This window comes from Pleurodeles waltl, chromosome 11 (assembly GCF_031143425.1).
Source record: "Pleurodeles waltl isolate 20211129_DDA chromosome 11, aPleWal1.hap1.20221129, whole genome shotgun sequence".
NCBI lineage: Eukaryota > Metazoa > Chordata > Amphibia > Caudata > Salamandridae > Pleurodeles > Pleurodeles waltl.
Window position 1 is genome coordinate 421,999,854 of NC_090450.1, and position 23,568 is coordinate 422,023,421.

The 23,568-nt window shown below is 42.3% G+C and overlaps 1 protein-coding gene across 2 annotated transcripts in view; it reads left to right on the top strand.

Annotated features, from left to right (window-relative positions):
• NGEF (neuronal guanine nucleotide exchange factor) overlaps positions 1 to 23,568 on the top strand; it is an 850,900-nt gene that overhangs the window by 534,743 nt on the left and 292,589 nt on the right. For both annotated transcript variants that reach the window (XM_069213776.1, XM_069213777.1), the window contains one exon: positions 11,136 to 11,296. In XM_069213776.1, coding sequence (XP_069069877.1) covers positions 11,136 to 11,296 — 161 coding nt within the window. The remainder of the gene's footprint in view (positions 1 to 11,135; positions 11,297 to 23,568) is intronic.

Here is a 23,568-nt window from a genome sequence, read left to right on the forward strand (position 1 = left end):
GGCACCTTTCTATGTTCATTTACTGTTTTGTGCTTTGAGTTTCATACAACTAGGCACATAGATTGCTCTCTGTTGGGACAAAATCCATGTACATTACACTTATGCTTCCAGCTCTGAATGATCTCCATACCCGCCGAATTTAGCTTAAGCTCACTGAAATTCAACTCTAACAGAACAAGGGTTATGCTTCATGTGGGCCCTCTTTCCATTTGAACTTACTGCCTCTCTTTTTTGGGACGTCTCCACCGCCAGAAATGCCTGTAATGATCCTGGACTTTAAAATAATTGAAATCTTTCTTTGGCCACTCACCGTTCATCTCTTTGTTTACCCCAATTCCACTCCAGCGAGGTCCATTCAGAAGCTTCTGCTTGAGTTTGCCTCTGTTTGATGTTCTATCTAAAAGGTTCCATCTCTTTTTCGCCCTCACAGCCAGACATTTATGGTTAATGGCTTTGTTTTGTCAAGACTCGATTACGGTAATGCTGTTTTCTTGCGACACCTGCCTACTTGGTCCATGCATTTAGATTTTGCAGAATGTGGAAGCCCAGCTTTGTTGTGTCATTATATGCTGTGATTCTTTTTCAGGCGACATTCACACCCTGTGTTGTCTTCCAGTCAGCATGAACTTTATTTTTAAAGTCCTTTGCTTTACGCAGATGCTCCAAACTGATTGTTGTCCATATTTTCCGTGTCGATATTTCGCATTACTTTGGGATTCATTAGTTGTGCTTTTACAAATGGACCCTTCCTGTACCTGCCTTTACTAGGTAAAGATTTGTTGGTAATTTGTTTTCTGATGTGGCTCTGAAGCTGTTGAATTTCGCGCCAAAGCACTCTGTATCGCTAAAAAGCCATCAAATCCCTTAAAGTGTGATTATTTGTTGCCCAGTAATATGATCACTTCTGTATTTTTGTCTTTGAGTATCCATAGAATCATAATGCCTGGAAGCCCCATTAGGTATGGGTGAGCAGTACAAATATCACTTCAATACTTTCTTGATCTTGGATTGTAAAAAAAAAAAAAAGAAAAAAAAAATCGTGAAGTGTCTTGCATGTGTTGGTCATTTTAAACGAAAGCGTATTGCATTCCCAATCTGTGATCTGTTTCAATATGATATACCACTCTCTGTATTTGCTTATGTGATCCTGTAAATAGCTAATGTGACTCTGCACTTCATGGTTTTGATGTCTTATAGGGCGCTCTATCAATTCTGACCTTCGTGGTCCTATCGCCACTTTTTTTTTTCTCATGTAATAAGATGCTTCTCTCTATCCCATTCCTTTGTGCTCGTGATCTCCCGCTCTTTTTAAGGGACAGCTGTATCCATGGGGATGGTCTTTATTGGTATTCCAGACTTCTACTGCACATGGGCCAGATGTATCAAGGGTTTTTACCCATTCTATTTCTATGGGAAAATGTGTTCATACATATGGCCCATAGTCCCTTTGGCAACCTTGAAGCTTTGCAAGTTCTGGACCAAATGGCTGATTCTTGAATTAACAATTCTGATAATGAGCATCTGCCTTGAGAAACTAATACGTCTTAGTTCTTAATATTATTGACTATTTCGAAAGTATGGCTGAGAAAAAATCATGTCATTGATCAGCTTGTCTTTTCATACAGCCCCCACCTCGTCATACGCTTTGCTATTATCCCATATCCACCCGGCACCAAACACTTAGTAAATAGTAAACCTTTCCAATTTCTTAGATTTCCCACTTTCCAGCACAATCTCTAGCTTGCTACATCTCTACCCCGGCCTCTTTATTTACTATTATCTATCTGGACACATTTTTTGTCTTTTCTGACTTAAGCTCTTTGAGATGTCCCTTTAGCGATTCGCTTCAGATGCCCATCCACAGAAGCCACCCTCCTGAAAACCGGTATCTTGTTCTGGCACATCAGTGCGAGTCTCTATGGGAATTGAACCTTCACTGCTGTCAAAGCCCTTCTGACAAGTAAATTGTTCTCCGTGCAAGCTAAAAATGTGCCTTGGATGAAACGCATGAATTCAGCCGCAGTGGATGTATTCTTAGTCTGTGGAAGTCTGCATGAGGGGGGGCATTGTTTTGTTCGCATGAAATACTCTACTGTGTCTATTTTTGTGGCCTTCATCTAGGCTTCCCACATTCATGGGTTTGAGTATTTATATTCAAAATAAATGTTTACCATTTTTTTATGAGGCTGGTTATCCACCCCCAACCGTAGGATGTTTTCTCTGCCCCTTCATCAGATGTATAGTGAGTTAAGACGCCGCTCATCTGAAACCACTGCTCCTTCAGTCTTCCTTTGAACTGGAAATAATGTTGATAATCTCTAGTTGATCTCTTAATGTGGCTTTCTACTTTGTCTCCAAAGTCACTTCTTTGAGGCGTTGGTACCTTTGTTGCCAGTTTACACGATTTGCTATGCCCCAGAGTCGAAGGATCAAATATGATAGAACAATAATACAGAAAGCATAAAACTTATAGCAAATATCCTTAAGTGTAAAACATGTGTAATTTTTTTTCAAACGCGTGGCTTTATCCGGAGTGCTCCTCACATGCTGTAGCAGAGACTAATTCCATAACTGCCTGCTACATGGGGCAGTGGAAACTGGCTCCCCTGTAAGAGTGCTAGCATATGGGAAGTGCGACCAGTGCGGCTGCACTGGGCGCTGTCCTGAAGGAGGGGCACTGACCTCAGAGGGGCCGCAGTGTTTAGCAATAAACGCACCTGATACCGAGCTCCTTTTGGGACCAGCTTTCAAGCAGCAATACAAATTTAAAGATAGCTAGTGTGAATAACGTTCCTGCTAGAGAGAGAGAGAGATGGGAGTTTTATCTAGTGGCAGATTACACTCCTCATAAAATAGCGCAGATGGTTAATATGCCTGCTGCAAAGAACAGATCTGTATTTTATGTGGATAGCTGAGTGGATTGGTAAGGCGTGCGTTTAAAAGCGCTTTAAAACAAATGAAATGTATGTGAGCGAGGAGCTAGTGAGAGATGAGGGGCACTATTGCAAGGTGGTGGTGACAAGGATGGCACCAAAAATGATTGTTGCACTGGATGCCACCAAAGCTAGAGCCGGCCCTGAGCATATCCCTCCACATGTGACACACAATTAGATCTTGGACTTCAGAGTTGTTGGTCTTCCACAAGCACCCAATAAACAGTAGGTATTTTACAGAGTTGAACAAATGTACAGGTTCTTATTGAAGAGGGCTATATGAGCATTTGACGCCATAGGACACGTATTGTGTACAGTAAAGTGAAGTATATGATGTATGAAATTCAAAATGTCCATTTTTGTCATATCAAAATGTATTTTTGTATTACTGTAATGACATTTTTAATACTATATACATAATTTTTTAAGTCTGTGGATACGCATCTGATTGAGTCTGTGGCTAGGGCTTGTTGAAGTTGTAGTGTTATTGTTCTATGGTGTTTCCTTTCTGTTGTGGTGTTCTTTTATGTTGGTTTTGTTGTGTTCTGCATTATTATTTTGTGCGGTATTTTTGTAGCATTTTGTTATGTTTTATAGTTATGTTATCCTATTTGTATTGAATGGTTCAACTGACAACACAAGATAGGTACCAGTCTCACATTCTTGCGCGTCCTTTGTGTAAGTATCTTTGTCATTCAAAAATAGATCCCATCCCAGGGTTGCAGAGTCCTTTAGGTTTAAAAACAGCCATCTCTGCATCAACTCTACAGCAGTTCAGGTACAGTTTGCAAATGGCAAGACTAATATAGTCGATCAAAAAATGAGCGCTATATTTTATCTCTCAGTAGCAGATACACTCAGTACTACTATCCCTGAGCCCTTAGCCAATTGCATACATGTGTGAATGATTTAACAGTAAGTCACATTTCAAATATAAACTCTCTATAACTCACTGTTGTGTATGATTCACAGTCCTATATCTCAATATTTCTGTAGAGTCAGCACCAAGGTATAGTCATGCCTTAATTTCTGATGATGCAAGTTATAACATAGGCAAGAAAGCAGAGTTGTATATAGAATCAAGAACATTTAGTAAATAATTTGTTTACTTTACACATATGATAGTATCACATTTCACTTAAAGTAATTTTTCATTGTCATAAGGCTTATCGCTCCCATTGAGTAACACTGGCTTACATTATTACATTTAATAACTGCTACTTTGGATTAGGAGCAGGTAATGATATCATATTTAGTTTCAATTGAATTGCAATTTTAAATCATCCCTAATGGTAAAGTCAGATTCTAACTCTCAATTCGGACATTGACACTTTTCAAAATGTATTTTCTAGTCCTAATCATTTGTGCCTTCTGCCAGTGTTGGTCCCAAGTCTGTGAATGGCTCTGATGTTGGGGTTTATGTATTACTCCCAGACAGTGAGACAAAGGGGGACTGGGGGTGGGCAGGATGGATTGGGGTGGAGCTATGCTTTTTGCCACTTAAACTTCAAAGGGTTTGCCTCCAGCACACACAAAGGAACCTGACACTAGTTTTATCACCACAGATGTCTTGGAGCCTTGACAGGGGAAGGGAAGACATTTCCAGAACCCGATGTGGGGATATTATAGGGAATCCCCCCACTTCAAAGGCTGGCACCAGGTATAAACATTGGATTCTTGGAACACCACTTCATTACACTCCTGGACCTGTGGACATTACAGATGAAGGAACTGACTTGCTCACAGACGACTGTTGTGCTGCCTGAGGCTGCCTTACTCCTCAAATACCTGCCCTGCAGCTACCAGAGGACTGCCATGCTGCTTGAGGACTGTCTTACTTTCTGAGAAGGAAGACTGGACCTGCTTCCTTCAAACCAGGCCAACCTGAGTGTCTCCAAGGGTCAGGTGGTTGGCCTCCTGTCTGAGCTACAGGGACATAACAAGCTCCAGATGCCTTCCTGCAACTGCCCAGCTGACCTGCAGCTGCAGTTCCAGAGCAGCATCTACCTTAGCCCTGATGGCCTCTGCCGGAGTGAGGTCCGGATCCTCAAGAAGTGCCTCTTGAGGCCCTGGATGATGGGCTGGCATCAGTTGAGCTTCTCCTGTGAAGAAAGATGAAATCCCTAAGTTTTAGGTTCTTGGTGACTTCAAACCAACCTGTTCATGACAAGACTCTACCACCAGCAATGACAGCCAATGTAAATCTCTGGTGAACCTGAGTCTTTGTGCTACATAGACTGCCAGTGGCAACCACTACAGCCACTGTTAACACGACGCATCATATACAACTGTCCATAATGCCTAGCCAGATCTTTGTGTTGCAGCAACGACCATCAACAACTCCAGGTCCACTCTTCATGCTAAAGGGATGACCATCCATGATGCTCTCCCTCTCTTCCTGGCCTTCTCCACCGCAAACAGAACTGTTCACACCAGACTTTTAAAAAGTAACTTTTCCAGCAGGACTGACCTTGTCCCTGTATCCAGCCTGCATTCCATCACAGTCATTCTGAACTTGTGACTTTCCTCTGGTCTAGCTCGACCAGATGACAGTGAGTGATGCTTTGTGCTTTTAGGAACTATATTTACCTAAATCTTTGAAATGACATATCTCCGGTTCTACTGATTGTGTTTTTGCTGTTGTGGTCTCATTTTATTTATTAAACTTTACTCTATCTTTGTTATTTGGTGTGGTGTTTTTCTTATGTTGTCTTTTCACTTTTACTGTTTGTGTGTTGCAGATATATTTTACACTTTTCCTTTATGTTAAACCTGAGTACTTTCTGCCAAGCTACCAGAGGGGTAAGCACAGGTTAATTTAGTGGTTTTTGTGGTTCACCCTGACAAGGATTGTGGTTGTTGCCTTAGTGGGGCTTTTACTCCACTTAACCAATAACCTAATTTCTTAGACAGCCTTTCTTCTCCATGCAAAAATGAAATATTTGTTGTTTTTATTTGCATATATAGCATTTTAAATTTTTACGTATTTACCCATATATGTGTGTGTGTATAAACATAATTGTGTGTACCTTTACAATGCAATAGTATCATTAACATTATTGTTATATTTAGTTGTATAGAAGTGTGTGTAAATCAAAACTATTTGAGTCAAATGTGTCCCGTCAATTAACACATACAATTTGATTAATCTAACTGTAGCGTCTGTCCTTTTTTGCCGTCACAGCTATTGGTGTTTTTGTATAGCTGTGTTTCGCAAATCTGGTTCCTTAAGTTACTGTTTAAATAGTACTCAATAGCTAATGTCTTACAAAGTGATGAGCCTGCTCTTTAATACTTTACTGACATTTCTGTTGGCATGTCCTTGCACATATATTTTCATAAAACTTGGTTTTCAGTAATGCACACATATCGATTAAAATATCCACTACTATGTTTTGGAGTCAAAACACAGTTGTGTTTCAATGGCTATTGACTCAACTTGTCTCACCACGTAAAACGGAATCGACTGTTTTACATCGTAGTTGTATTTGACAAGAGTTCTCATTGGCCAAGTCATCTGAAGCTTAATAGAGAGGCCATGGCACCAAGATATGTGTATGGTTCAGGACTCCATCTGTGGGACAGAACTGTCACCTCCTGCAATCCCACATTTTTTGGCTAAATAATGGAAATTCGGAGCACCCTGTGAGTGCTCAACGTCTGACACATCTTCTAGGTAGTGCTGAACCTAGTTGTGGAGAACAGCTCACTACCCAATTACTGGATGGTTGGGGAGGGAAAGAGCCCTGTGTGCATATATCCTCATACCCCTGCACTGATTAATCACTGATGCTGTAGGGCCAAGGGTTATGCAGTTGCCTAATCATGTGTTTTCACATTATCTGGTTAAGTGGCGGATAGTGGATGATTACGGAGCACCTGTGGGTTCTTGCCAAAGCCTACAGCAGCTCATTGACATTGGAGCAGCAGATTTGCTCCGTGCGCACTCGAGCAGATAAATCTTTAGTTCTAGACTGTAGCGTGTCAACAATTCATCAATGGGAGTGAAGCACACCAGGCTCCACAATGATGAGAGGAAGTAGTATATTTGCAAACCATTAAATATTATTAGCAGAGTAGCAAGATCACAAATTCAAATCATTAAAGGTTATCAAAGTCAGTGGTCAGTATATGAATATATCTGTTATATAATTTAAAATGAATATATCTGTTATATAATTCAATTGATTCAAAGTATGCAAATACAAAACAAAATGTTAAAAGCTGTCATAGAATAAAATTGAGGAAATTCAGTTTCCCATGAAGGGAAGATTTCCCAATATGCTAACTAGAAGAAATCAGGAGAAATGCGAGAGAAGTCATACAGGAGGTGTCAGCAAGTAAAGTCCTTTTAAAAGGCAGAATCAAATAAAGATTCAGTCAGGTAATGGAGAGTAAACTTGCTCATGAGTCTAACTCTTTGGGCAGAAGCAAAGTAGAGCATTTAATCTCAAGAGAGTGGAAAGGGGCATCTAACCTAACTAGCTCTGCAAGACACAATGGTAACAATTTTCATTAGTAAGTACCACTCCCCACCAACCAGTCTGCATATTTTCCTATTTGATATTATCCGTGGTATTACTTGCCTTTCCTCCATTTCATCTGTCTAGAGCAGTCCTTAAAATGTCTACACCACCACTGATTTTCAGTGTATCCACTCAGTCGTTTATAATTTTCAGTACAATTTTGCATACTAGCAAACATAAAGACCAGCTCTTTTGTTGAAAAATATGGAACATTTTGTGCTCAAATAATGCATCTTTATTTAAGAACATGAATATATTATTATGTATATAGGTAAATTTGGGCCACAAATAGGACAGAATTATTGTAACATAATAATTAAGTAGATGTGCAAACGAAAATTTCCAACTATTTGAACTTCTTAAACGTGACTATAATGAAATTGGCTAGCCCATGTATAAGGATGTTTTAATAAAACATGTATGTATCTTTGTCATTTGTCATGCTAGCTAACATACCCTATTAGATGCAATGCTTGCAGTGCAATTTCTAAATATGTGTGCTAGAGTTAAAAACATTTAAAATGTCATTGTAACAGTCATTCATTTAACGAACAAATCGTCAGGACCAAGTAGTCTGGAAAGATGTATGTGGTAGGTAGTGTTCAGAACTAGTAATGGGATAGAACCAATACAAGTAGATATCCGCTCTCTGTCTCTCCTTTCATCAAATAAATAGGAAGCCATTGCTAACCAGCGTAACACAGACCAGGCGTTTACACTAGGTTGGCGGATGCAGGCCAGCTGCCAAAACGTGTCAGGTGCCCCGTCCACCCTAGTTAGAGTGTTTAGGGCCTATGTACATTTTAAATAGGGGGAATGGGACATCTGCCACGTTTTGACAGACGCCTCACATCCACCAAACTCCACATATGGCCACAAGTCTGGTACAGGAGTTGCCTGTGCTGGATTTACAAATAGAAGTCAGTACATCTGTCCCTAGGAGTACAATAAAGAGGCTTTACCTCATTACTTCAATGCTTTGGAGAAACTGCAAAATGAAGCGCAGTGCATTAGGAAGCACCTAAAACACTAGTGATCCAGTTGAGTTACTCTCTACTCACCAGTGAAGTGATTCTCCAAGGTTTTGAAAGGGGGAGCACTCATGGTGTTCCCTATCCAATAAGAGTCACTCTCTGCAGCGTCAGTACCAGATAACAGAGTCAGACTCCAACATGGAAAACAGGTGGTGAAAGATGCAGGGTACTTCACAGGTATGACTATTCTTTGGTCTTACGATTTGAGAATTGAAGGGTCCTTTTGCTTGTACCACTCAGTCTCTCCTCCAGGTTTTGTCACTCTTCTCACCTGAGGCATGTCTCTAAGTGTAAATAGTCAATATTCCTCAAAAAAGGTGGTTAAATGCTAATCATTGCACATCTGGTAAAGAGGAAGTCCGGAAACATAGTATCAAATGTAAGTAATATGGCGGGTGCCAACCTGGTGCAGAAACCCAACCACCACGGGTTTCGAAAATACACAGACACATAGGCGGTAGCAGAACACCGACTACGTTGAGTGCTGTATGGAACAATTTGCAAAATCTAAAAAAGAGCAACCAGGGCACTCCATGGTCAATAGGTTTGTAACGGATACTTTAATCCTTAGCGTTGCAAGGTATGAACAGAAATACAAAGATATTACAAGTACATGTAAGCAATCGAATATACGTGAGATCAGTGATAGCCAACACGTGTTTCGTCCTCACGGACTTCTTCAAGGCTGTAAACAAAGACAGATTGGAACTCTTTACAGAGAGAATTCTACACTACCAGCCGGTAGGTACATATTCAAAGTGTTCATTTATGCATCTTCTAACATGCAACGTAGGCCAGAATAGAGATACCCATTACGTTCCGAGGTATAGTCCAGAATAAAGACACTATGTAGGACGTGCCCAAGTGCACAAGAGGAAGGTGGGAGAGACAAGATCATCAACAGTAGTATGTGGGAGAGTAACCAGCCACCACGAGTGAATAGATTGTGATGTAATGTGAGCTTGTGTACATAAAGTAAAAAATTTAAAAAGTGCCTACAAGTGTGCATATACTATACAATAAAGATGTGAGACAAGAAAATGCCCGTGGAGATCTAGAAATACCTTAACGAGTCAATGTATTCACGTAACACAGTATTCCAGTATGCAGTAAAAATGGAAAGCCATATCTGTAAAAGGAAATCCAGAAAGACAAGAGCGCACTTATAGTATGAATGATTGGTCTATTAGTGCTGCGCTGGTGCTGCAGTAAAATAGACGAAAGCAAAACCTACCCGGAAACCTATGATTTAAATGTCCGGATAGGGAAGGGTCCCTCGTGATTACAGGGACCGTTATTACTCTCCAGGGCAGAAAACTGCCCCGTAGGATGTGTCCGTAGTTCGGGATACACACTCCGTATGTGGTCTCAGTAGACCCCATCTGTAAACCAAAGCAGAGACAGAGGAACAGAAAAGTCACGAAAAGGGAAACGCTACTGTAGAACAGTTACAAATAACCAGGAGTAATAACTAAAGTAATGGGATGCGGTCATGCCATAGATTAGGTCGTGTATGCCAAATAAAGAGAGGGAAAAACTGGACACCAGATTATAGTATTGCGGGACAACAGGTGTGTGGACACCGAGGACAGATGTCCATGCTATCGTCGTCCAAACTTGCCTTTAACAGGTCGTCCTTATTTCAGTGTATGGTCAGACTGGCCTAAAGGCCACTTGAGCAGTGCTCGATGAGCTTGTCTGATAGGTTAGTGTGTGAGCCGTTTTTTCAGTATTTTGGGGCCTGTTTTATGGCCCTGTGCGCCATATTTTTACTATTGATTTCCCTGATATGACCACAAATATTGCCTACAGCAACTCAAATCCATGCCATCCTACACACCTTGCAAAACTGTTATAGAGCACGTCTTTACAAGTGCAAAACTGGGCCAGTTTTTTAGCTATCTGGCTCTCTAAAACTAGCCCCTTTAAGTTTGGTGCCCAGGCCTATTTGTTTTGTCCCAGTCCGACACTGGTCCAGTACATGGGCACCTTTCTAATTTCTATTGAGTACTTCTTCTGCTGGAGTGGACAGAGTTTTTGTGTAAGTTCTGGAATTGGTAGCTTTAGATTTGTTGGTGAGCAAGGAAGGAATGTTCTACATTACTTGAGAATGGTGTGTGTGCGCACCAGTGGAAGCACACAAAGAAACAGTCGGGTAGTAGAGAATGTGCGATGGTGAAGGAATATATGTGAGATTCTATAACTATTAGGAGGAAAGTGTGTGAAATAAGACTGGCCTGCAAGCCAAGCTGAAGGAGGTAAGTAAATATGTGTTGTGAGAGTGGGACTTGTATAAACCGATAGAGCCCAGCTGGAAAGGGGCATGGATATCCTCCAGGGAAACATCGGAGTGGACAGTTGGTGAGAGGTGTGGGAAGTGAAATTTGTATGCGTGAGAAAAGTGAGCAACTTATCATCACTGTGTCAGGTGAGTGTAACAAAGGAGACAAAAGAAAAATATTAACAAGAAAACGTTGAAGAGAAGTCAGTAGTTTTAGGTAATCGAAATAGCTAAACAGTAAAAATACTTGGTGCGTAAAGCATTCATGCAACCAGTGTTTTTATTCCATGCTAGAATTGAGTAATAATGCTCATCTTATGTTAAAAATGTTAGCTGATTGTGTTCTTTGCCTTTCTTTTAGGCCATGTTTGAGCTTGTCACTTCAGAAGCATCCTATTATAAAAGTTTAAGCTTGCTGGTGTCTCTTTTCATGGATAATGAGAATTTAAAGATGGTGCTCAGCCAATCAGAAATGCACTTTTTATTCTCCAATGTCCTAGAAGTCATGGCTACAAGCGAGAGGTAAGGTCCACTCTATTTTGATTTTTGTTAGGTAAACTAGTTAATTGAACCTCACAGTTTTCTACATTTGTGTCTCGTAAGAGATCCCATCTCCCCAGTGCACCTTCATCTTTGTGATTCTGTGATTTGGTAATTCATCTTACACCTAAATAGCCAAATGCGTGATAAAATAAATATGTTGCAGACAACAAAACTAATACTTACTTTAAACATAAGGTGTAATCTTCACTGACTTACTATCTATATCAGGGTTCTCTTGATGCTTATCCATGATCTTTAGAGCATTTTGCCAGATTGTAAGGATAATAACTGACAACATACATGATTGCCATTAAAATTGATTTGTGAGTACTTTTATCTCATGCTGCTATCCTGAAAATCGGGCTTGTGCCTGGTACTTTTGGATAAGCATTGGACTCTTGTAATATAAATTGATCATTTTCACATTGTCTGGCCCATGAGGTAGAATCCAGGTTGAAAGGAGCTTTAAACTAGTTATGGCTCTGAAGAAAATCTGCATTGGCTACAACCTTTAGGTAAGTTTCACGATGGTGTGAAATTGGCAGTGACTATACTATCAATATAGAAGAGAGATTAAAAAATTGAGACCCAGGGAGAAATTAAGTTCTAAATTAGACATTATACTTTTCCTCACAAACCGTGTATCTAGGTGGAGGTATGTATATTGAAACTTAATAGCCTATCAGCGAGAGAAACAGATGATGGGCCAATTTTGGATGAGGATTGCAGATGGAGTGTGGAAGTACTCAAGCTTTTTCTGATGATGAGCTAGAAGGTTATTACTGACAATGTTAATGCTCAATAAATATCATTGATGCATATAAGATGTCCCTATAGTTGATAAATCATAATACAGGTGGATTTTGCACATAGATGGACATTTGAAAGTCAATGTGCTTGCTTTGGAAAATGTTTAGTAGAATCTTGGGAGGAACATGTTTGACTCTATTATTGAAGCACTGCATGTTTTTGTATGTCATTGTATAATTCTATTCAGTATGCATTAGTTTTAACTGATCTGCGACACGACAAGAAACTTAGCTAGTTCAGCTCATAACTGTACATGGCTTCCAGTCTTTTAATCATGTGGCAGTCACCACGGGTTAGAATAAAGTATGAGCTGTTGATGTAATACTCAACATATGTGAGCCTGAACTGAACAAAGTTATGGGAATCAAGGATTATTGATCACCAGTGTTTATTTCGGATGACATATCCTTAAAAAACATAAAATTATTAAAATTATACCTACTTTCTGTTAAAACCAAAATACAGTAGTCTTACGCCCTAAAACAGCTACACAGTCTGTGCTACTTATTAAAATTCTCAGAGCCACAGAATGTTTACGGGCCCCTATAAGACAGCATTTCAGAATTATCAATTTCTTACGAGGTTGCCTGTAAGACTTGCAAAAGAAAAACACAAGGTCAACCGTCTGTATCTCAATCATGATGGTATAAATTTATGATCTTGAAATCTGCCTACCTGATTTACATTTATGCAATTCTTGTTCCCGTGGAAAGGCCTTGAGGTTTGCTTTGTTTACCGATTTGGTCACACCTTGGGCCTCAGCAGGAGTCTCCAAAAAGTGGACAAGGGAAGGCTATAAAAATGCCTTTAATGTAGGAAAACCACTGAATTCTCATGTAGCTATTTGCGTGTAATAGTTATTCTAGTACAATCCTACATGGATTGACCCCCTGGGAAGCCAAAGTCCTCACCAACATTGAGTGGTATCAGCCTGACTGAATGGGTGATCCAGTTCATGCCTAGATCAGTTAATGCATGATATATGAGACACACTGTGGGAGACTCAGTAAGGAGCAGATTAATTTATTCTCAGCCCTCTCAAGCTTCAAATCTTTAAAATGGCCCACATTTCTGCACCATATAAAGCTGACCCCCTGGCCTTCATTTAGTATATTTCAATTGGTGATGAGAATGTTTTCATTTTTGTTTGCCTGTGTAGTTAAGATATCCCCATCAACTCTTTGGGTAACCTTGATGAGCTTTGATAATTTGTTGCATCCAATGAATGTTTTTGTCAGTCTGACCCCTATGTAGTCAACCTCAAAGGCTTGCTCAAGGGTTTCACTGTGCACCTTCAGTGATACCGTTCTAGTATTGTGAGGCTTAAATTACATATATTTTTTGCAGTATTTAACTCCAAACCCTGTCTATGCAGAATATTAAAAAAGATCAGTCAAAGCCTGCAGTCTCATAGGTGTTTTAGAAATTAGGAATGTCTCGTCCACAAACAGCAGTGCCGGAACTTTTTGGGCTCCTATTTTCGGGGCGTCATTACCTGGGAAATTTAAATATTTGATCATAGCGTTCATGTATAGGGAGAAAAACATTAGGCTAAAATGCAGCCCTGCAAGCTCCCTTTTCTATTCTGATGGGATCGGTTAATTCCCCCTTACTACACCTTTTCACTCAGGCATAGCTTCTCTCATGTAGCTTTATTAAGATCAATAAGATATTATCCTGGGCAATCCATCTCTCTCAGTGCTCCCCATAATTTGTTGTGTGGGATTAAATCAAAAGCTGTTCTAAGATCAACAAAAGCCACTTGCGGAGGTGTGGCCAATAGCCAAGGAAGATGGCTGCTAGGTGAAGAGCCCCCACCGCCAACTCAGCTGAATCTCCCACCAGCTGCCAATTTATCTGCTTCTCTACTCCTCCTGTTCAGCTTCCCAATGCAAGGAGGGGAGAGTAAACGGCTGAGTGAACGCAGATGGTATAAAAGCCCGAAGCCTGATGCTGGACAGCGGCTTACACCTGGGCCTGAATCCCCAGCCTTGAGTGTGGGGTGTATGGAGGTGAGAGACCAAGAGCTGGGCATCCACTCCCCAAGAGGGTTCGCAAGCAGGTTGAGTGTTAGGCCCCTGATGGCATTTAAGACAGACAGACTGGAAATAGACTACCTGGGAACCAGAGTACGAAAAGGAATGGAAGCGACATTTCCCTCTGGCGCCGCTATTGGAGTCTCTGGGAGAGGCAGTGAGTGAACCAAGGCCTTGCATAGACCTGCATGGCATGTGCGGGTTGGGGAACAGAGCAACGTGACACATCACTCTGGTGTGAAGAGAGAGGGCATCAGTGGAGGCAGCGGGCTAGAGCCTCCGCAGTACCCAGTGAGGGTGACACAAAGCACAACCCCCGAAACTGGGGGATAAGACAGAGAGGACAGGGAAAGTGAGACACCTATTTTGAGGCTGTGAAAAGAGCGGCCCCCAGCAGCATTCATGTCAAAGGTTACAATTGGGGGTATCATAGTCAAAAGAAGCCTCGACTGAACATGGTGGCTGGACACAGACCCGAACAGGACCTGCTACTTGGCAAAGAACAGTGATTAGTATGCAGGGGAAGAAGGGTGGTATAAGCCAGCAGTGTAGGTTGCCCTACCCAGTTAAGTTATATTTAATTTGGGGCGACAGGCACTGTACAATGTTTCGGGGGGGGGGGTCAGTGCTAAGACCAGTATGGAGGATGCAGGGAGGGGACGTTTTTTGGTGAAATTAAGTATTTAGATGTTTTCCACTTGGTTGCTTGAACTCACTGTCACACTGTGCGAAAGGCACACCTTAAGTAACCACACAAGGGCGAGTGAGCAGGTTCACAGCCCTGGGGACAAGGTAAAAGGTGGGTGGCAAGCCCAGAAGGAGTAACAAAGCCCTAATATGGCCACTGGGTGCTCACTGAAAGTACTTTTGTTGAATGTAAATGAACTGGGGGACAAGATAAAGAGGGGCGTAGTCTTATATCTTAAACAACATGACCAGGACACAGTGTTATCACAAGAAACACACATGAGTTATACTTAGAAGGCTACGGACAAATAGGGATATAATAAGCTAGCTCATGACGGGGATACCTCTGACTCTTTGGGAGTGGGTGTACTACTTAAGAAATCGATCCCCTTAGTGCCCTAACAGATGTGGACTGACCAGCAGGACAGATATTTGGCATTACTGGGACACTGGTAGGGGGACATGGTGAATGTTTTCTCTATATACGTCCCACCCAAACTACCTACCCTTGCATTTCCAGAATTGGGCTCTGCACTTCTGCAGTTCCCCGAGGGAGTGCTGATAGTGGGGGAGACTCTTGCATTGTGGTGTGTGAGGACAAGGCTAGATCGAAGACTAGGCTGGCCAAGGGCAAGACACGCCCGTTCTATGTTTTCCAAGCTGCCATGGGCCTAGTGGATTTATACTGACTGCACAACCCTCAAGACCAACAACACACTTACTACTCTAGAGGCAGTCTCTTCCGTATTGACTAGCTCTTCACACTGCACCGACAGGCATACAATTTTCACAGAGGTTTGCCATCTGGCCAGGGGAATATCTGCTCACTCCCCAGTGTGTGTGCTGGTTAGTGCTGGTTAGTCAGAGTGCTGACACTCGGAGTTGAGTCAGACAGATCAACCTGTGGTGCCCAAAGCTACACAGGTAGAGGGAGGGACTCCACAAATGTACAGACCATTACTTCAAGGAGAATAGGGCCATGGTTAATTTGGCCCTCACTTTATGGGAAACATACAAAACTGTGGTCAGGGGACAGGCCTATCCCTGATCTTGTTGCTAAAGCAGGATCGGAGTGCGAAAATGGATGAGTTACAGAGGGAAATCACAGAACTGGAACACCTTATTGGAAATGAATTACAAGGGGGTGAGACATGTACTGATGCTAAAGCAGCAAGAGTATAAAAATCTGGCCACCAATGGAGGCGGCCCTGGGTGCCCCAGTAGAGCTGGCAATAAACTTGGGGTTTTCACTTGTACAGCTCTGATACTACATCGTCATGATACTCTCGAACAGACCTTCTGAAAGAGGGACAGGCATCCTACGGTCTATACCTGCGAGGATGTGGGCAAGTGGGCTCCTTCTTTAATATCCTCTGGGAATGTCCAGTGATGCAAGTCTTTTGGGCAAAAATTATGGAGTACATGCAACAAATTGAAGCGGAAGAACTGCCGAGCTCAGGAAAGAGATATGTGCTCCTTCTATGGGGATAGGAAATGACTAATCTGCAAGAGGTATGGATAATGCTGGGTCATATTGTAGTCAAAAGGTATATTGCGAGAGCCTGCGGAACCGGAATCCCTCTAGATCGGAGTCCTGGATGTGGGACAAGGACTGGTGTAGCTGGCTGAAAAAGTAATATACAAAGGAAGGGACTGCCCTTAGAAATGGAAAAAGGTATGGGGTAGATGGAACTCTTATCATGGGTTGGTGCAGTCCAGGAGAGAACCATAGTCCTCACTCGATGATGAGGCTACTCCCATATCGAACTAGGTCCAGGTCAATAAGGTATGCCAAAGAGGGGAGGGCTGGCAAGCTTCAGGGGTCATGTATTAGCTGGGAATGTAAAAGGTTGTTCATACAACAGTGGAAGTTGTACATTTATAGCTTTATTTTTGAAATGTCTAATAAAAAGATATCTAAAAAAGCTGCATACAAGTGGCACATCCCCCAAGGTGATGGAATTAATATATATTGCACAGAATCAGAAAATCTGATCAATAGTGCTAAACTAATGTTTGATTGAAAACTCTGCCTGGAAATCAGAGAGAATCCTATTACCATTGGCCCATTCAAGGAGTTTCCCCAATATTTGTTGGCAGAAAAGCTTCTGCAGGCTACCGATCAAGCTGATCGGCCTGTATTTTTGGGGATCTACCTTGGTACCCTTCTTGTGAATGGGAACTATTATGGCTTCTTACCACAAATTAGGAAGCACACCATCCTTCATGTTAGAATAGTGAGCTTGTTAAAATATGGGCACAAGTTTGCGGCTCTGACACGAACAAGTTTACAACTGCAATCAGGGCCAGAGCCTTACCTGGTACTAACTCTGAGAGGGCATCATATGGTGAGTTTAACATAATCACTAATGGAGTTGTGTTAACATTTAATGGAAGTAACTCAATACTTAGGCGGTCATTCTAACCCTGGCGGTCGGCGACCGCCAGGGCTAAAATGATGGAAGCACCGCCAACAGGCTGGCGGTGCTTCCCAGGCTATTAAAGGGGAACCGCCGGTTTCCCGCCGGTTTTCCCCTGGCCCAGGGAATTCCGACCCCCTTCCCGCCATCCTGTTTCTGGCGGTTTTTACCGCCAGGAACAGGATGGCGGGAACGGGTGTCGTGGGGCCCCTGGGGGCCCCACAAAGATTTTCACTGTCTGCTTAGCAGACAGTGAAAATCGCGACGGGTGCCACTGCACCCGTCGCACCCCTGCAACTCCGCCGGCTCCATTCGGAGCCGGCTTCCTCGTTGCAGGGTCTTTCCCGCTGGGCCGGTGGGCGCCCTTTTGGCAGTAGCCCGCCGGCCCAGCGGGAAAGCCAGAATGGCCGCCGCAGTCTTTTGACAGCGGAGCGGCCAAGTGGCGGTTCCCGCCGCCCGCCAAGGTAGGAATGACCGCCTTAATGTCTCACTGGGCGCCTTATCAGCTTTTGTATACAAGGCCTCAAATGCCTTACTAAGACCTTGAGCTAAAGATGAATGTCAACTTTAGAATTGGAATAATGGTTCCCATGGGCTGTTATGTTCTGGAAGGATGTGTTATCCTCTTCTCTGACTACTACTGCTAGGTCGTGCCATAGCCCAGTCTCCCAATTTGACCTGGATGCAGTCATAGGTTTTTTATAATTCCTCCTGGCCAATTTTATTAGCTCTCTATCTTTACGCTTAACAGAAGATAATAGAGTTGCTATGGCTGCTGTGCACTGCTTATAGCACCATGGGTGAGATGCAACATTCTCATTTTGAGCTTCCCTGTTGCTAGAAAGGGTTTATTTAAAATTTTCAGTAAGGCCTTCATGTGCTTTTTATTGTATGGATAATAGTTTCTTCTGTGTCGCCTCCGAAAACCATTTGCTCAAGTGTGTCTGTGACTTTAATATATATTTTAGATATTAAGGGGGTCGTGAAGACTGCCAGGGTCGCGGTGGCGGTCTGACCACCACCAACACAGTGGGATGACCGCTTTGGCAGCGGTCTGACTGCCACATTATGCCCAAGGCAGTTGTGCCATGGTGAGAGTGACAGCACTGCCAGTTCTCCTCAAAAGGAATGACGGGCGGTCCTAATTCGCCAGGGTAGAACAAGCAGCGCCGCCCTGGGGATTACAGCCCCCCTCTCCGCCAGCTTTTACATGGCGGTAGCACCGCCATGTAAAGGCTGACGGAGACGGGGTGCCCCGGGGGTCCCATGCACTGCACATGCACTTGGCTTGGGCAATGCAGGGCCCCACCTGGCCAGGCCCGAATTGTGACGGGTGCTTGCGCACCCTGTGCTCTACAACATTGCCCCTGACTCTGTTATGAGCTGGTGTCAATGTTGTGGGTCGTTCCCTGCTGGTCCAGCTGCGGAAACACTGTTTCCACCCACTCACCCAGCGGGGAACTATTAATAGGGTCAGCGGGAAACAGCGGCACTGGCGACAACTTGACCATGTGACTTCAGCGGGCGGTGAAAACTGTCCGCCGAAGTCATAATGACCCCTTAAGTGTGGCTGACCCTTCACACAATTCCATTTCAGTGCCCTCTAATTTTTTAAGCTTAACTCACAAGGATGCCTAGGTCTGTGAACATCTGTGTTAAAATCAGTCTCCTTTCATCACCTAATGAAGGATATTGTGGTTGCTGTCATTTTTCTCTATAACCATCATATCTATTATATAAGGCCACAAACACAAGTCTAGCATGATAATATCAATCCTCCTAGACTGTCTTAATTTATTGAAAGTATGAACATCTGCTTTATCTAAGGAGGAACGACCTTTGCATGCCTTAAGACCTAGGTTTATTGTCAGCGCCAATGATTGAATTGAAAGAGCTGACAGTCTATGCATTGGAGTGAGGTCAAATTGGAGGATTCTCCAGATGGCATGATCTTCCTCTGTAATGGCCAAATCTAAATTGTCAAAAGGCTTAAAGGTAGCATTAAAGTCTCTAGCCATTATTATTGACCCAATTCTAACTTCACCTTCTTTAAAGGATTCTAGACTGGCTAGTGGATGTGTCTCCAGATTTATCCCATCATTTCTAAAATAGCCATTGAAATAGCCATTGAAAATAGTAATAAAGGGACCTTTACCTGAACTAATCAGTAACACAAGAATATCAGTTGAATTAATTACTAATCGTTTATTTCTACAATCTAGTGAGACATTCACACAAATTGATAGACCACCCGCATTATTCCCTTTACCTCAACAGACAAATTAACAAATTTGAAAAACGTGTTCTACGGACTGCCTCCATGCAAGAGGTCTCTTGCAATACACAGATGTTAAAAGAGTCCATAAATCCCTCCAATTGGTATCCAGCAACTTAGAGGCAGGCAGTGTTCAAGAAACAAATTCCAACATTTAATTGATTTGACTAGTGGCGTGGGAGAGGCCTGGATCTTCCTGCTTGCTGAGTCAATCCACTCTCTCAGCTAGTTGGCATTTGTCCATTAAGATCTCCTGAAAGTTGGTATTGTCCATTACTTGGCTCACTTCCCTTGTCGCAGGCGGGTTATATTCAAACTTATATCTGATGGTGAGGGGGGTTGTGGATCAAATCTCTGAGGCTACTAGTCCATCTCCTAGCCATGGTTATCTGTAGGTGCTGAGCGCCGTGTGGTGTTCAAAATATCCGAACAGATCACTGATTTGCATTTATGTATGGTCCTAATCCAGTGGATAACCCTATTTATTAGTGATTCAATACATTTTGCACCACTGGGGAGTTTCAACACTTTATGTATATATCTGTCGGGCAGTCAGTCATTGACTTTATTTCAATCAACCAAGGATCATAATAATACAAAAAAACATACTTAAAATATCATGATTGATATCCATAGGTGTCATGAAAATGATAAGTTGCAGGGCACGTCTTACATACTTTGAACCAGAGCAGACCGAGCATTGCATGCAATCCTGTGCACCCCATAACACAATAAAACAATGCCTATTACATTTAACATTGGCTAGACTTAAGATGCATACATAGATTATCCATCTAAATAGGCAGTGTAATGTGGGGCCAGGGTTTGCAATATACAACATATCCTACTGGGCCTTGGCTCAACTGTACAAAGTGCATTATAGCTGTTCAAAGAGAGTACAAGATCTTCTGGCAAATGTAAAGTACAGTTTTCCATATAAACTCTTTGTGGGATTTAAGACACAATGCTACTACGTTTAAAGTAAGCACAACTGAAAAACTTTTAAAGTTTAAGAATTTAAAACCTCACAATAACATAATTGGCCACTTAAAGCCCAAGCTTGTTTAGCCTTTTGAACTCAAAACACTGTACAAAATAGCAGCAAATCCATAGGCATTAAAGTTCAGTTTCCGTTTAGACTCTTCGTTGACCGTAGCAACGGACCCCTAGGAAGGAAAATGCAGTCTCTGATTGGACTCTTCGACGAACATGACACAGTTCCACTGTGTTTGGGTTAAACCATAATTAGAAGCTTTGGATTCAAAATAATTGCATAATTTCATCAATAGTTTTCTCATATGCTGGGAGCATTATGTGATTGATTAATTGTTGTTATCTTGCCTCTACTGCTGTGAATAGTTTCTGCAGAGACATACTCCCAGTAGGCCAATTTGAAGTCCCTTTTTTAAATAGAATTCAATTCCTCCAGCCTTGCCCAGAGTATCTTCAGACCTAGGTTCCTTAGAGTAGTCCTAATGTACTTGAGCCGTGGTACTTTAAGGGTCTCTTAAGTCTTTTCTATACGCTCCCAGTAAGGGTGAATACCATAGTCTATGCCAGTAAAGCACAGACCTATTCTCAGTCTTCTTGGAGAGTTTCCTAAATGTCATATCAAGATGCAAGGGTTCATAGGCAAACTCTTAGGGAGAGCAAAGAGGGACCTGAGGAAATTATTTTACACTGCTGTTAAAATGTTACAATTAACATGACCCGAAATCTCAACCATACACGAGGGCTCCTAGTGCTTTCACATTTTATATCTCAATATCAGGGACAGCCATCTTGAGCAGGTTTTGTTATAAATCTTTACCAATTGTGTTTAATAAGGGAGCAAAGAGCAGTGAGATTTATGTACCTGCATTGACCAATCTAGGTTTGTTGTTATCCCTAAATAGTCAAACTGGTAACACGCAGATAGGGTTGTTTTTTTGCAGTAAGCAAATTACATTTGATATTTTTAAGTTTTTGCAGGGCTAGATGTCATGACTTTTGTTTTGAAGTTATTCAGCTGTAGCCCACGATCTTTTGCAAAATTTTGTAAAATCATCCAAGAGCTGCTGTAGGACTTTAAGTGACTTGGAAATCAGCAAAGTGTTGTCCTTAAAAAGTAAGGTGGGCACTCTCCTACCTGCCGCCTTGGTAACATCACACCCATCTCTAACATGTCACTTCACTAAGTAATTTATGTATAGTGAGAACAGTGAGTGGGTCAAAACACAACCCTGTCAAACCCCCTGAAAGAATCTTATGGGGTCGGTGAATTGCACCTGGTCCCTCCACCTGACTCTTGTATAGTTGTCCTCATGGAGCTGGATGAGGATTGCCATCATGTTTGAGGGGATGCCCATCTTAACTAGAGTTGACCAAAGAGTTCCCCTAGGGACTAGATTGAACACTGCATGCACTTCAATGAAGGCAACAAAAAGTCAACCCCCATTGATTGCTGCAGTGTTATAAATAGACAGTTAAAACAGAAATTCTGATTTGTCATACTGACACCACTTCTAAACCCCACCTGGAATTCAGATATCACAATGTTCTCCTCTGTCCAATCTAAAAGATGTGCTAGAACATGTTTGCAAAATATCTTCTGTGAGGCATATATTAAACAAATCCGTTGATAGTTGCTTGGCACGCCATGTTAGCTCTTTTCGTAGACTGGAATGATCTCTGCGTAGAGCCTGGTAGTGTGGGATCTTCATGCTCTTTAGAATGGAGTTTGAGAGTTTGTTTATGTAAGGACCCCAAGCTGCCAGATGGGATTTAAAAAGCTTGTTTGGGATTGTCCGGGTCCTGGTTCTTTTGCTGGGGGGATTAGACCAGATTGCCTATACCATCTCCTCTTGTTCGAACTCCAAGGTATTGTGCTGTTTTAGCTTGGCTGTCAACAAAGGATCAGTGCCCACCCATAGCAGATCCCCACTGCAGGAGTACAGCTTACTAAAATTGGACACCCAGAACCGCGCTTGTACAAAGAATTCTACTGCCTTCCTACCACCCTTTTCTCTCATCGCTAAGGTGAACTGGAACATTGTGTTGTCTTTAGTGCTCATAGCAGAGGACAGCTCACCCCAAATGGCGTTTTCCCACTCCCTGTTAGCATTTGGCAGTTCCTTTTCATATTTCACCCTATGCAGCACAAGTTGGGACCTGTTGTAGCTCTAGCTGCTATCGGGATCTCTGTTTTAGCCACCCTACAGACTTTGGTGTACCAGGGGACCTTACTTTTGGATCACCAGTGCATTCTTGATATCCTGCACTTATAGATCTCTAATGTTGGTAAAGAGCACTTAATGGGACTGTTCCATGATCAGGTCTCTCTCCTCTGGGGATAAATTATCTAATAGATCTACCTGCTCCCTGGCAACCACTGATCCCAGCACCTCGGGATGCTTTTCAACCCATCCACCTGATGGCTTTCTCTCTGTTAGAAAGAGTGACATCCCCCACTTTGGCACAGCTTTGCGTACAAGGGGCATCACCTAGGGTACCTGATAGTGACAGGCTAAGGGCATTGTGGTCACTATCAGCCACATGTAAAAGTAAAAAATATATGTCCAACTTTTTAAATAGACTACACCCTGCCATATGGGCTATTTACGGTCTACCCTAGTGGTGATACGTATTAAAAAGGAAGGTTTAGGCTTGGCAAAAGGTTTATTTTGCCATATTGAAATTGCAGTTTAAAACTGCACACATAGGCTGCAGTGGCAGGCCTGAGACATGTTTAAAAGGGCTACTTCAGCGGATGGCATGATCAATGCTGCAGGCCCACTAGTGGTATTTAATTTACAGGTCCTGGGTACATGTAGAACCACTTTACTTGAGTCTTAAAAGTACATTAAATGTGCCAATTGGGTGTAAGCCAATTTTACCATGTATTGGGGGAGAGCACAAGGACTTTAGCACTGGTTAGCAGTATTTGAAGTGTGCAGAGTCTTAAGGCCAGATTAAACAAAGCCAGCAAAAACAGGAGGATTTTAGTCAAAACGTTGGTGGGAAAACAGCGCCAAGGATGTCTGG